Source organism: Cavia porcellus, unplaced genomic scaffold (genome assembly GCF_034190915.1).
Source record: "Cavia porcellus strain 051 isolate PalLab524CR breed Dunkin Hartley unplaced genomic scaffold, mCavPor4.1 scaffold_8, whole genome shotgun sequence".
NCBI classification, from domain to species: Eukaryota; Metazoa; Chordata; class Mammalia; order Rodentia; family Caviidae; genus Cavia; species Cavia porcellus.
In genome coordinates, this window is record NW_026947491.1 from 61,422,940 (window position 1) to 61,437,474 (window position 14,535).

Consider the following 14,535-nt stretch of genomic DNA (forward strand, 5'->3'; position numbering starts at 1 on the left):
TTCTGCATTTATTAAATTGGAATAATGTTAGTACCTCATAAAGGTTATAAATACCTCATAAAAAGCATTTTGTAAGAAGCTAGTGTTTAGTACATGGAAAGCATTTATATATTAGTTATTTTATGTTATAAATTATTCTGTGCATTTCTGAAGTTTATACCACCACCATATAGTAAAGGCTTAAATTTGAAATATAGTTGCTTTGAATATCATTTTTTATTTTTACTTATTTTGTTGCCTTAGATCATTATGGCAATTAGTTGCATTTAACTTAGATAACCTTTCTAGAATGATTCTACTTTGAAACTAAAGATTTTTTTTTTTGTCATTCTTACTTTACATTTGGAATTTGTGCTAGTTTAGCACAGCCAGTCTGTTGATTGTTAATACTAATATCTTAGTAAGTGGGATAGATACTTTGTGCTTGAAACAATCCATTAGATTATTATTTATTATGTTCCCACTAATTTGAACAACCAGTGAGTGGTACATAGATGATTGTTCCATTGAGTGACTTGTACCAGAGCTCGTTATTTTTTTTTCAGAGCTAGTTATTTTTATTGGTCTTTTTGCTAATAATAAAAAGCTGGCGATGGGATAGTCATACTTATATCACCTGTGATTCAGGCTTCCTGGACTTGAGACATATAAATTATGATCCCTTCATGTATGTGTTAGTGGTCAGTAATCATAGGCTGGGAATATAGCTCATTAAAGCATTAGGCTCTTATTCTGTTTCTAATATCACAAAAAGAAAATGTTGGAATGTTAGAGCTAAAAGGAGTATTATTCAGTGTAATATTTCTTTATAAGCATAATATATGTTCATTATTGAATGCCAGGAAAAGCCAAAGTTTAAGAAAAGTAGGACAAAAATTGAAGTTTGTCTTCAAAAAAATCTTAATGTTTGTGCTGCATGCTTAATACACACTATCACTGGGTTATATCCCTAGTCTTCATTTGGTCTTTAACATTATAGAAATATCTTTATTCTGTTTTTTTTTTTTTTTTTTTTTTTTTTTTGGTTAGTATCCAGAATTGAACTCAGGACCCTGCACTTGCCAGGCAGGCATTGTGTCGCTGAGCTATATCTTTGGTCCTACTGTTTTTTTTTTTTTTTTTTTTGTGGTACCGGGGATCAAACTCATAACCTCCCGCTTGCCAGGCAGGCACTTACACCGCTGAGCTGAATCCCCAGCCCTGTTTCTGTATAATATCCATTCATGTTGTTTTATACTTGATCTAGCAATAAAAGATACAGCTATAGGGGCTGGGGGTTTAGCTCAGTGGCATAAGTGCCTGCCTTGCAAGCAGGCAGTCGTGAGTTCGATCCCTGGTACCGATAAAAACGAAAAAGACCAAAAAAAAAAAAAAAAGATACAGCTATAAATTTAAGAAAAAATACTGGCAATTGTTGTATCATTTGAGTATTCAGTCTTCTGATAGTTTTTGGATATAGTTTTGATATTCAAAACAGTGCTAAGATTATCCTTGATTCGAATTCTGATAGGGTGAGAGATTAGAAACTGGGGAAACAACGTGAAAAAAGAGTAGGAAAATTGATTTTTGTGGGTTTAAATTGCTTTAAGGTTGGTAGCTCTTTAATAGAGGATCTACCTACTATGCTGGAAGGCATGAGTTCCATCTCTAGCACTGCAAAAAGTTGTTTTATCAGTTATTCTCAGGAGTGGAAAAAAAGTTGGAATTGGTAATTAATCATGAGAATGAGAAATGCTACCTTTTGACAGGTAAGCATTGGGCATTAGTTTAAAAACAAGGGGAAAGAGAGACCTTAGTAAGCACTAGAATATATTAATTCCTGTTAGGATGTAAGTTCCATGAGAGCAGAGATTTCTCATGTTTCATTTTGCTGAGTGTCTAGAACAGTGACTGGTACATGGTTAAGTTCTCATTCTATATTAATAGATACTGCTTTATCTTTTAATTTATATTCAAGAAAAAATCTGTTAAATTATTGGTCTGAGTTTGATTTGGTTTCTATATAATGGATTTGACATAAGCTATTGTCTCTTTAAGTAGTTTGTTTTTAAGCACAGTGCTAGGAAATTTTTGTTTCAAAAATTTGTAGTCAAATCCAAAAGTCAAGAACATTTTTAGCCAAATAAATATGCTAACCTGCCTTTTGCTTATACATCCCCATTCCTTGAGTTCTTGCTGAAGTCTAAACAGAAAGCATTTGTCAAAAAAATGGAAATGTGACTCTTTGAGATAAGCTGTTAGAATTATTGAAAGTAGCTGCTTTTTATCATTGGGCTGCTAATTATTTTGGTGCTTTTTAGGGATTAGAAGTTTGCCAGGGATGTAATTTGAATGTAATATTTGAAATGTAGTATGTAGTTGAGTATGTGTAGTAGTTTGTGTACTAGATACAGTTAAAAATATGGTTAAATCCAATTTAATGAATTTTTAAAATGCACATCTCTTGATTTTGTTTTTTCTTCCAAAAAGGAAAATATATACAATGATCTACAGAAACTTGATAGTTGTCAATCAGCAGGGTAAGTTAATTTTGAACACTATAAACATACCATGAAAATATTTTAAGGGCTGTGAGTGTATCTCAGTGATAGAATCCTTGTCTAGCATGTATAATGTACATAAGACCCTGATCCCTAGCACCATACCAAAAAAAAAAGTACTTCGAAGATGTTTAAGTGTGTCATGTGTATTTTTACAATTGTGGTTTTCCTTAATCAGTTTTTTATTTTAATTTTTGAATTAGAGGTCTTATTTAACTTCCTCAGGCTAATCTCAGACTCATAATCCTGGTTCAGCCTCTTCAAGTATCTAGGATTCCAGGCATGGCTTGTCTTAATTAATTAATTAATTAATTTTGTAGTGCTGGGGATCAACCCAAGGGCCCTCATAGTTGCTAGGCAAGCACTCTGCCCCTGAGCTATACCCCTATTTCTATGGTTCTCTTTAGAAAAGTTACTTCTAGGGCTGGGGATTTAACTCAGTGGCCTAAGTGTCTGCCTGGCAAGTGCGAGGTTGTGAGTTTGATCCCTGGACCAAAAAAATAGAAAAGTTACTTTTACTGTATGTTAATTATAATAACAGTATGGTAAATTAGTAGAAAGAAATACATGCAAACTAAATATAGTAACAAATTCTAGTATAAGGTTAAAATCCTATATCAATGTAAACCTTGGAATATCAAGGTTAGGATTTATTTTGAAAAGTAGATAATTTTAAAAGCTGCTCAGTAGAGGTCTGATGATACTTTGTAAATCATATTGAAATGCTTTGTGGGAAGTAATGCAGTTACCTGCATAAGACCATTTGAAAGAGTGGATGCCTCTCCCACTGCCACCCCTTTCTCTGCAGTAGATAAAACATTGTTTATCAATTTTTATAGTTAAGTGGCATTTTAGTTCCTACTGGGAGTTCTAGCGGATCATTCTTGGATTGTGTCTCCCTTTGAGAATCTGACGAAGGCACTGAGTTTTCATTTCAGAAGGATGCATGTGTATATATATATATATATATGTATATATATATATATATATATATATATATAAATGTTGTTAGCTTTCCAGGAGAAAAGTCCTCATTTATAGTGGTGGCTGATTTCTCTGGTATAACTACTGTTATTTTCAGGTTACAGATACTGAATTTGGAAGAGTAATATAATGTGATCTGGAGTGCTGATAAGAGCTGGCTGTAGCACATGACACCTCTCCAAAGGCACATCCTTTAAGACCTGCAATTAAGAAACATATTCTTAAAATGAATTGACTACTTTATAATAGCACTATTTCATATTCAGGCTTTATTGTTGTAGTATTGCCTTAGTTACACGGTATTTTTATTTCCTGTGTCCCATTCACATTCAGGTTTGCATTCTGCATCATAATGTACAGAATTTTAATAATGTTGTGTTAAGTGTATGTATGAAATTGAATTAGGGTTTAAAATCCAGAAAAGGTCATCATTTTATCCCTTTTATCCCAGAGTGCAAATAACGTGACATTTTTTTTGTTTTGTTTTGAGACTGTATGAAGTTAATAACACAATTATAGCATCTGTAGTAGTATTTTGAATTTTTTTTTTTACACTTTTTTTTTTGTCTTTTTCATTTTTATCGGTACCAGGGATCGAACTCACGACTGCCTGCTTGCAAGGCAGGTGCTTATGCCGTTGAGCTAAATCTCCAGCCCCAGTATTTTGAATTTTTATAAAGTGTATACCTCTGATGCTTGAATTTCACTCATTAATTTAAACAAATCTTGGCAGATTACTATGCAAATTACATTAATGAAATTGTAACCTATGGATTACTTAGGTTATTTCATCTTGAGTTTGGTTTAAGATTCAGTTCAGTAAAAGTAATTTTGAAACTCCTATATCAGATCAACCTTGTTATACCCGGTACCTTTTTAAAATTACATTCATAACCAGGTGTGGTAGTACATGCCTGTAATCTCAGCATTGGCAAAGCCAGTGCAGGAGGATCATCATGAATTCAAGGCCAGAGAGCTATATAAGAGAGTTTAAGGCCAGCTTGCACTACATAATAAGACCTTGTCCCAAAAAAACCCTGAAAAAATTACATTTGTTTTTGACATTTCCTTTATTGTATGCACTAAAATTTTCTAGGTGATAAAACCTAAGCTTTATGTGCAAGTTAAAAATTATGCTTTATATATAAGAAAGTTAAAATATGTTATCAAAGTATTATTACGTAGGCATGACTCCACTATTGAGGTGAACATATTTTTATGGTGGTAGAAAAGAATATTTGATTATGGTCTTGAGTAATTGTGTACATCTCAAATACAGAATTTGGGTGGTTAAGCCATACATCTATACTATATATCTGAATTTTCCTGTCCAAAGCTGTTCACCTTTCTAAAATTTCTCTCTTGACATATAGAACAACACATATATTACCCCAGGTAGAATCTTTTTAACTCCTTTCTTTCTTGAATTGTGTATCAGAGACCAAGTTTTATTGGTTTTTATCACTATAATTATTCAGTAGTGTTTTTCCATGCTTTAGTTCAGGCTTTAATACTTTTTCCTTCATAGTATTGCGGTTACTGTCAAATCTGGTATCCTTACTTTCGCTCTTTTTCTTTTGTTTTGCCTTCTCATTTATGAGTTTATGATTGTGTGGGTATGCTTAGGAAAAAATAGTTTTGTGAGCTAGAAAATAAGTTTTATTTCTTAGGTTGAAACCTTTTTAGTAATTGGCTGCAACAGTGCTTTAGAGAAAGTTCTGAAATGTCTGTTGGGAAGAATGGGGTAATGCATTTTGACATTTGTGCTATTTGTCTTGACACACAAGACCCTTTGCAATCTACCCTGCTTATATTCCAGTAATAATGAACTACCATTAGATTCTTGCAACAGGAACTGTTGGTTTGCTAGTGAATGCTTTTCACATGGTGTCTGAAATGCATTTCTTAGCTTTATTTCCATGTACTTTCTTAGGACTCTCCTGATTTTTTGCTCTTAACTCCCTTCACCCAATTCCTACCAAATAATTATTATGCTGTCTTCTTTGTTAATGTTATATAATACATTAAACTTCTTTTAATGTATTATATAAACTTTTTTTTCCTTTTTTGAGATAAGGTCTTGGAATGTAGTTCAGACTGGCCTTAAATTTACTATTTAGCCCAGGTTGACTTTGAGCTTGCATTAATCCTCTTGCCTCAGCCTGCCAAGTGTAGGGACTGCACGCATGTGCTACTACACCCAGCTTATATATACTCTTTAGGTATCTTCTGTGCTAAAATTAAATTATTTCTATCTCTAATATTTAGCATGTGAAAGGCACCTAAGAAGTATGTATTTAATGTCTGTCAAAAGGTTATAATGTCTGTGGTGTTTGTGTTGGACTGGTAATTTTTTTGAGTATCCCTTTCCTAGTGCATGACTCTGTTTTATTTTTTTCCAGAACCATTAGACTCTGGCACATCTGTGAGTGAGAACAGGTGTTATCTTGAAGATGGGAGTGAACAAAAGGTGATCTTCAAAAATTTATTTTGGCCTAGTGTTTCTTAAAAGTTGGAAAGGCTACGTATAACAGAATTTTTAGCTCTCTAATGTTTTAAGTTTAATTTGTCATATTTTACTGGTTTCTTGAATGCTTAGGATCCTGGGCAAGAGCTACAAGAAGAGAGCCCTTCATCATCAGATTTGGTTTCTAGGCCATCTACCTCATCTAGAAGGAGAGCAATTAGTGAGACAGGTATATTTATGAGTATTTATTTGTCATAGTAAAAGGCTTCTTTTTCTAATGAAATTACATTTCAGCGTAATGAAATGTGCTTTTTCAGTTTAGTTGAATGAGTTTCTTGTTTTTGTATTATGTTAACTTATACATTGCAGTTTCAGTAGTGTTTTGTTCTGACTATAGGCACAATTTACTCTGCTTCACTGGAGTTTATAGTTACCTAGCTCTCTATTAGTATGATGAGGAGAAGGATATACATTTTAGGCTTTATTCTTAGTTACCATGACACCTGAAATTTTTCAATCATTGTTTTTAATAAGTGAAACATAAGGAGAAGTTTTAAAACAGATATAGCATCTTGGAAATGAAGGGATAAAACAGTTGAGAATGTTTCCCCATAGAACTGACAAGTGGAGGAGAAGGCTGTTGCCTGATCAAAACTCGGAACAGCTAAAACTCTGAATTAGTTGAAAATAGTTCAGATCAGTGAAATACAAGAGTACAATGTTACACATGAGATCAGAGGGACATTAGAAGATGTTAGGTGTGTGAAACTAGACCAGATAAGTAGTTATTGGGGGCAAAAAATCAACTTACGTTTACAACTTTTGGTAGGGTGAATTTTAAAAGAATTTAAAAGGTAAAGTACAATGTGTTTGAAAGACAGGGCACTGCTGGCGGCTCTTTGCATTGGCGGGTGCACGGCCACCCCACAGCCTTTCTCACCAGGCTGTTCAGAGCACTTGGCTGCAGTGCCCCAGGCCCAGGCTGGGGAGGCGTGCCACATTTTCCTACTGGGTACCTTCCCTAGACGGGGTGTGCCACCTGGGGGCAGGAAAAGTAGATCTCCTCACCAGTATGGAGCCTCGGCTATCACATGGACCTGGCGGCTCAGGCGGTTAGAGGTCTCTTCTGCAGTGAACCTTCAACTTGAAATTATTTTCCTGTATGAAATTATTTAGAATGGACACATTCTGTATTCATTCCTGCCTCTCTACATTGCATTTCCTGTGTCCCCAGTGATAAGGATAGATGGATCCACCGCTGAGTCAAGAGCTTAATAACTAAATGGCATGGATTATTACTGTGCTGTAAAAAATAGTCGTTTTCAGTGTTAATACTTTTCATAGTAAATATAAATGACAAAAAGGATTTTTTAAAATACAACTTTATTTTCACGGATTACACAAAGCTACGTGTCTGGGTGTGTCAAGTTACTGTATCACTTGATATAATGGGTTAAATTCATATGGATTATAGACAGACTCTGTTCTTCCTGTTATTCTGGTAACTGTGCTTCTGGGAACCTATCCTAGGACTATGTTAATATAAATCAGAAGTTCCAGGATTTTTATGTAGAAAGAAATTACAATAATTTTTGTAAAGGTATGCCATGCTAGGCATGGTGGCACATGCCTGTAATCCCACCACTTGGGTGGCAGAGAAAGCACAATTGCTTTGAGTTTGAGGCCAATCTGGGCTGCACAGTGGACTCAAGACCAGTTTGCACTACACAGCAAAATCCTGTCTCAAAAAAAAAAAAGACAGGCCATATGTGATGATAAGAGAATATCGCCATCCAAGTCTAGGCCATTGTTTGACCACTTCCCTGGACCCCCTGCTCCCAGCCGCAACTTTCTGATTCTCTTTCTGCATGTACTCTTGTTCTTTCTATTTTTTGGTGGTACTGAAAGAGATCAGAAAGTGTAAATTGAGTTGTCACTTAGCCATTTGACTACTGTATTTTTTGGTGCCACTGGAGATTAAACTTGTTTCCTTGTGCAAGCCGTGCTTGTTCTCTGCTATTGAGCTATATCCCCAGCCTCTATGGTCTAGTTCTGATAGTCTTTCTTGAATATTTTTCAGTGCTATGCCCCACACCCAATATTAAAATAGTATTTTTTTGCTGGACATTATGTTGTGCACATCAGTAGTCCCAGTACTCTGGAGACTAGAGACTTCAGTTCAAGACCAGTCTGGTCTATGTTGCAAGTTCAGAGCCAGCCTGGAACTACTGTGTGTGTGTGTGTGTCTGTCTGTCTGTCTGTCTCTCTCTCTCTCTCTCTGTCTCTCTGTCTCTCTCACACACATGAAGCCCACGAATACAAAGGTTTTTTTTTTTTTCCTTTTTGAGACAAGGTCTCATTGTGCAGTTCAGGCTGTTCTTGAGCTCACTTTGTAGCCCAGGCTGGTCTCAAACTCCCAAAGATCCTCCTGCCTCAGTCTCCCGAGTGCTGGGATTACAGGCATATGCTACCATGCCTAGTTTTTTTTTTTTTTTTTGACAAGATAGAATACTAAATTACAATGAAGGCCCAGGGTTTGGTTCTCAGCACTGCAAATAAAACAACCCAACAACAACAGCAATAGTAGCAAAACCTTTTGCAGATAACTTGAGTGGTTTTGTTCTTTAGGTTTGGCCCTTGGCTCTTTGATCTGTGGTTTTTTTGTTTTTTTGTTTTTTTTTTGGTGATATGTGATTGAACCTAGGAACCTAGGGTCTTCCACATGCTGGCCAAGTGCTGTACCACTGAGTTACATCTCAACTCTTATTTAGAAATTTTTTTTTTGAGGCAAAGTCTTGCTGTGCAGTTCAGACTAGCCTTGAACTCATGGAGATCCTTCCACCTCAGCCTTCCAAGTGTTGAAATTACAGGTATTTGCCACCACACCTGGCTTTAGAATTTATTTTTATGCCCAATATAAGGTACAGTTCTGATTTATACCTGATAGATGTTGACTAACATTCTGACTTCAGTTTTTTTTTGGGGGGGGGAGGGGAAGTATGGAATTTGGAGATTGAACTCAGGTCCTTCATACTGAGTTACATTTCCAGCTCTTTTTAAATTTTTTGTTTTGTCTTTCAAGACGGGATCTCACTGTGTAGTTCAGGCTAATCTTGAACTGATGTGTAGCCCTGGCTGACCTTGAGCTCATGGCAATCCTCCTGCCATGAGGAGGCTGGTATCCTGTATTTTCAAAAGGCAAAACCAGTGAGAACTACCCATTTTAAATGCTGTATTATCTCTGATTTCTCAGCGGCATAAGCACCTGCCTTGCAAGCAGGCGGTCGTGAGTTTGATCCCCGGTACCGATAAAAATGAAAAAGAAAAAAAAAAGTTAGAGATAGCTAGGCATGGCTGCACATATCTGTAATCTCAGAACTTTTCGAGGCAGGGGCAAGAAGATTACAAAATCAAACAAGCTTGGGCAAACTAGATGATCTTGTGAAAACATGTCTCAAAATAAAAAATTTTAGGCTGGTCATGGTGGGACATCTGTCCTCCTGAGCTATATCCTGCTCCCCAAGCCCCCAGCCCTTTCTTTACCTTCTTTTTTAATATGGCGAGGTTGATCTCAAAACATAAATTGTGATTCCTCAGCTTCCTAAATAGCTAGGATTCAAGGTTGTGCTATGATGCTGGAAAGCTTTTTAAAGTAGCGCTCTGCTGTGAATTCTTAATTGGACAGATTTAATAAAATGGTGTTGACTTTTGAAACATTACTAGTTTTTCTGTTTGCATTTATTGAAACTTTTATTACCATTAGTTACTAAAGACAATTTCTAAATCATAGTATAGCACATTAATTGCCCTTTTTTTTCTCTTAATATCTAGAAGAAAATTCAGATGAATTGTCTGGTGAACGACCAAGAAAACGCCACAGATCAGATAGTATTTCTCTGTCTTTTGATGAAAGCCTGGCTCTGTGTGTAATAAGAGAGATACGTTGTGAAAGAAGTAATAGCAGTGAATCGACGGAGACGCCATCAAGTCTGGTAATGTTCTTTTTTTAAATTAAGGCTCTTATTTTTACACTGTAGGCTTGGCGGACCTAGTAAGTGTGTGCAGAAAGAATGTACGTGTATGATAGGAGATTGCTGCTGAACACAGCGGTAGATTTTAGTTGCAGATAGAGCTGTAGATTTGTCTGCCTCTAGTCCCAGGTTTAGGAGAAAAGTAGAAAGTAGTGGCATAGCACTAGATCTGGGGACATAGTACAAATACTCTTTTTTTTTCCAGGCAGTATCTTGCTATATAGCCCAGACTGATCTATATAGCCCAGTCAGAATCTTCCTGCTTCCACCTTCTAAGTGGCTATGATTACAGGCATGCACTGCCATGCTCTAATAAATATTAATATTTATGTAATTTTTTTTTTTTTTGCCTTTTTCTTTTTTATCGGGTCCGGGGATTGAACTCATGACTGCCTGCTTGCAAAGCAGGCACTTATGCCGCTGAGCTAAATCTCCAGCCCCCATACTTATGTAATTTTGAAGTTACACATTTTTTAAAAAAATAAAGGAATAGGCCAGGTATGGTAGTGTACTTGGGAAGCTGAGGCAGAAGAACTGCCATGAGTTCAAGACAGCCTGAACTATATAGTGAAACCTTGTCTCAAAAAGGCCAAAAAGAGAAAACAGAAAGACACTGGAAACTTACTTGGTTTAACTGTGTGTCTTAGGGTTCCAGTGCAAACTTATCTTGAATATTTAGAATAAAAGTATCTTTTAAGAGGTAGTCAGTTTAACTCAGTGGTAGAATACTTGCCTAGCTTGCTCAAGACCATGAGTTCAATACTCAGCACTGCAACAATGACAAAACTTTTATGTAGGTGCCAGCACACAGGTCTGCACAGTCTACCATATGCAGGTGTAGAAATCAGGGAAGGTCTGTTTACTACTGCCCTCCCCTTCCTCTTTCTTTCTTCGCTGCCTCCCTCCCTCCTTCCTCAATCTCTCTCTTTCTCTGTTTCTATCAGTGTCTCTCTCTCTCTCTCTCTCTCTCCCCTCTTTCCCTTTTTTCCTTCCACTAAATATTTTTGTGGTGCAGTAGATAAAATCCAGGGCCTTGCACATGCTGGGCAATCACTGCCACTGAGCTGCATTCCCAGCCCTTATGAGTTATTTTTTCCCCCATACCCTGGATAGCTTAACTGTTGATAAACCTGTATCAGAGCCAGGTATAATCCCAGCTCTTGGGAGGTTGAGGCAGGAGGATCACTTGCAGTTCAAGGCCAGCCTGGGCTAGAGTGAGTTCAAGGGATCACTTGGAGTTCAAGGCCAGCCTGGGCTAGAGTGAGTTCAAGGGATCACTTGGAGTTCAAGGCCAGCCTGGGCTAGAGTGAGTTCAAGGCTAACCTGAACTACATAGTGAGACTGTCTCACTCGCATCCCCCACATAAGAATCAGAATTCTAGCTAAATCATTAATTTAGAATCTCTGTTGTTGCTTTGTACCTGGGACACTGAGTATGTTTCTGTTTCATTTTCATTCACCTCATGTGGGAATGTTAATCTCAATAGTCAGTCACCACCTGCAGGTGGGGAAAGTAAGATTTGGAACTTTTAAATACCTTAAGATTTCTGCAATTAAATAATTATCACAGTTGAAATCGGTCAAAGCAAAGTATTTCTGACTACAAAATCGAAGATCTTTCTATGCCAGGCTTATCTAATCTTTTAAAACTATAGTATTTAAGTTTCTATGTCGTTCTTTTTTAAACATTAGCCAAAACTTTTTTTTTTGTCTTTTTCCTTTTTATCGGTACCGGGGATCTAACTCATGACTGCCTGCTTGCAAGGCAGGCGCTTATGCCGCTGAGCTAAATCCCCAGCCCCAAGCCAAAACTTTTTAGAACAATGTCAATATCACATTCTTCATTGTGTCTTGCAATAGGTGTTGGCAGATTTTCTCTAGAGACCTGATAGTTTATTATGTATTTGAGTTCTGGGCCGTTGGTCTCTGTTGTTGCTTCTTTACTGTGCTGTAACAAAAAAGCAGCCATAGTAAGCAGGTAAAGTCGGCAAGGCTGTGTTCAGTAAAACTTTTGAGTAGACTGCAGATAGATTTGCAGACCTCTGCCTTACGAACATGCTAAGATTTAATTTTTCTTCTGATTTTCCTAATTATTTTAATATCTGTTCACAAAAGAGTAGTTAATTGAAGGCTTTGGTTTGTTGGTTACTTTTATTAAAGATGTTACTAAATTCTGTCCTGATTGTAATAGAGCTCTTGAACTGCATCTTGATGAATGTTGATTTTTACTATTTTCCTAATACTATGCTAAAAGTTTCTGACCTCAGAGGTGATAAAATAATAATGCTTTATTTGCTTTTAGAAATGGTAGAGATTATTTAATCCAAATTCCTTTAATAGAAGAAATAGCTGTGGCCTTTAGAAGTGATGATGTCTGTATCCTGTACATACTTTTCTTTCAGTTGTACCCTTCAACTTGTATTCATCCTGCCCTTAGCTATAGATAGCAAATGTTAGGGGTCTGATGGTCTTATTAGGCTCTATAATTTAGTAAATCCTAAAATGAGAAATAAGATGAGCAGATACAGAATTTTAGAAATAATTAAGTCTAGATATTCTTCAGAAGAAATTCTCAAGCTAAACATGGTGGCATGTGTGCAGTCCCAGCTACTTGCCAGGCCGAGGGACGATGATTGCAGATTTGAGTATGGCCTGGGTAACTTAATGAGACCCCTTGTCTTTAAAAGAAAAATTATTTTCAGAGTTTATTAAAAAAAAAACAATAAATTTGTATATGGGCCTTACTAGCAATCTGAATAAAGTGTAAGAGATTTTTTTCTGTGTGGAGTGTTTTAAATGATTAAAATTAAGACAATTACCATTAGTCTCTCAAAATATTCCCTACTCAGTTTTTGCCACTTTCTAACAGTGAAGGTCCTTATTTGTATCTTTAAGAAGTGTGAGTAATGCGGGTGCTAAGTGCCATTAACAGAAAGGCAGTGTATCCTCATCCACCTTATTTGCCCATCTGTCTTTTGCAATTTCTAGCTTTTCCCCAAAGTCAAAATTACCAAGGGGCTGGGGATTTAGCTCAGCGGCATAAGCGCCTGCCTTTCAAGCAGGCAGCCATGAGTTCAATCCCCGGTACCGATAAAAAGGAAAAAGACAAAAAAAAAAAAAAAAAAAAAAAAAAAAAATTACCACGGAAGGTAAATATTTTGAATTGATTTAGGACTTTGAGTTAGTCACAACAATACAACTAAATACATAAAAGAGAACTGCCAGTCCTGGTTCAGAGAGTGGCAAGAATGATGAGATAAAAGTGTCTGAGGTGACGGGTGTGCATTTTGAAGGAGATTAATACATGTCTTTTACTATATGTGACTCATTTTAAAATTTTTAACATTTTCTGTTTTTTTTTTTTTAATCAAAGCTTGTAAAATGTAGAAATTGTTGGGCTGGGGACTTAGCTCAGTGGCACAAGCACCTGTCATACAGGTTGCAAGGTTATAAGTTTGATCCCTGGTACTCCCCCCCCCAAAAAAAAACCATGTAGAAACTGTAAACTATTTTAGTGAGGGTAAATGTGGAAATTACAGTGTCAAGATTGGTTTAGGAGTCAGGCAGGGTCTAGCTGTACTGTCCGAATTTAGTAAGGTAGGAGAGGCTATCTAGTTGTAGAGAATGAACATGTTAATGTATGTCATTGTGTGTGCATCTCTGTGCCAAGGGGCTTTGTCTTCTTCCTTTATGTAATGAGATTTTTTAGCAGGGAAAATAGTATTAATATAATAACTGTGAACCTTAATGTAGTACCAGTATACACTATGAATCTGGGGAGGAAATAGAGGCACATGGTTATTAGAAATTTGGACAAAGGCCAAGCGGTCATGTATTAAGTTCACTTTTTTTAACCCCTCTAGGATCTGGATGATGGTGTAAGTGAACATTCTGGTGATTGGTTGGATCAGGATTCAGTGTCAGATCAATTCAGTGTAGAATTCGAAGTTGAATCTCTTGATTCAGAAGATTATAGTCTTAGTGAAGAAGGGCAAGAACTCTCAGATGAAGATGATGAGGTAATTTTTAAAATTATATTAGAAAGTTGTTAAATACTTTTTATGTTTATTGATTTTGATGAGATTGAAGATGTATTCAGATTTTTTTGTGAAATCCTAGCCCCTTGATTGTTCAAACTAGAATATTGGTTTGAGGCTTTCATAGTTCCTATTGTCTTGTGTAGTTTTGTACTACTAAGTCAAGGACTTGATAATGAGCCTTATAATCTGGTTTTTAAATTATGTAATTCGGTTCCCCTCTTGCAATTTTAAGTTACATTTTGTAAAAGTAAGCCACACAATTAAAGTCAAGATGTGGAGGTTCTAACTACCACATCTGTTTCCTGAAAGTGACTATTTCAACATTTTTAGCTGTTTCCCTATTATTTACTATCTCTATATTTACAAAATCACTTATCTTGAATATTTTTAGTATCTTATCCATTGACTTTTACCATAATTTGTGAGGATTTCACTGTCCTCCGTTTTTCTTCTTTACAGTCACTCAATTTTAC

The 14,535-nt window shown here is 36.2% G+C and overlaps 1 protein-coding gene across 3 annotated transcripts in view; it reads left to right on the plus strand.

Annotated features, from left to right (window-relative positions):
• Positions 1 to 14,535, plus strand: part of Mdm2 (MDM2 proto-oncogene) — a 47,790-nt gene that overhangs the window by 7,505 nt on the left and 25,750 nt on the right. For all 3 annotated transcript variants that reach the window (XM_023567664.2, XM_003475931.5, XM_063255110.1), the window contains 5 exons: positions 2,470 to 2,519; positions 5,927 to 5,994; positions 6,124 to 6,220; positions 9,823 to 9,983; positions 13,886 to 14,041. In XM_023567664.2, the coding sequence (XP_023423432.1) occupies positions 2,470 to 2,519; positions 5,927 to 5,994; positions 6,124 to 6,220; positions 9,823 to 9,983; positions 13,886 to 14,041 (532 nt within the window). The remainder of the gene's footprint in view (positions 1 to 2,469; positions 2,520 to 5,926; positions 5,995 to 6,123; positions 6,221 to 9,822; positions 9,984 to 13,885; positions 14,042 to 14,535) is intronic.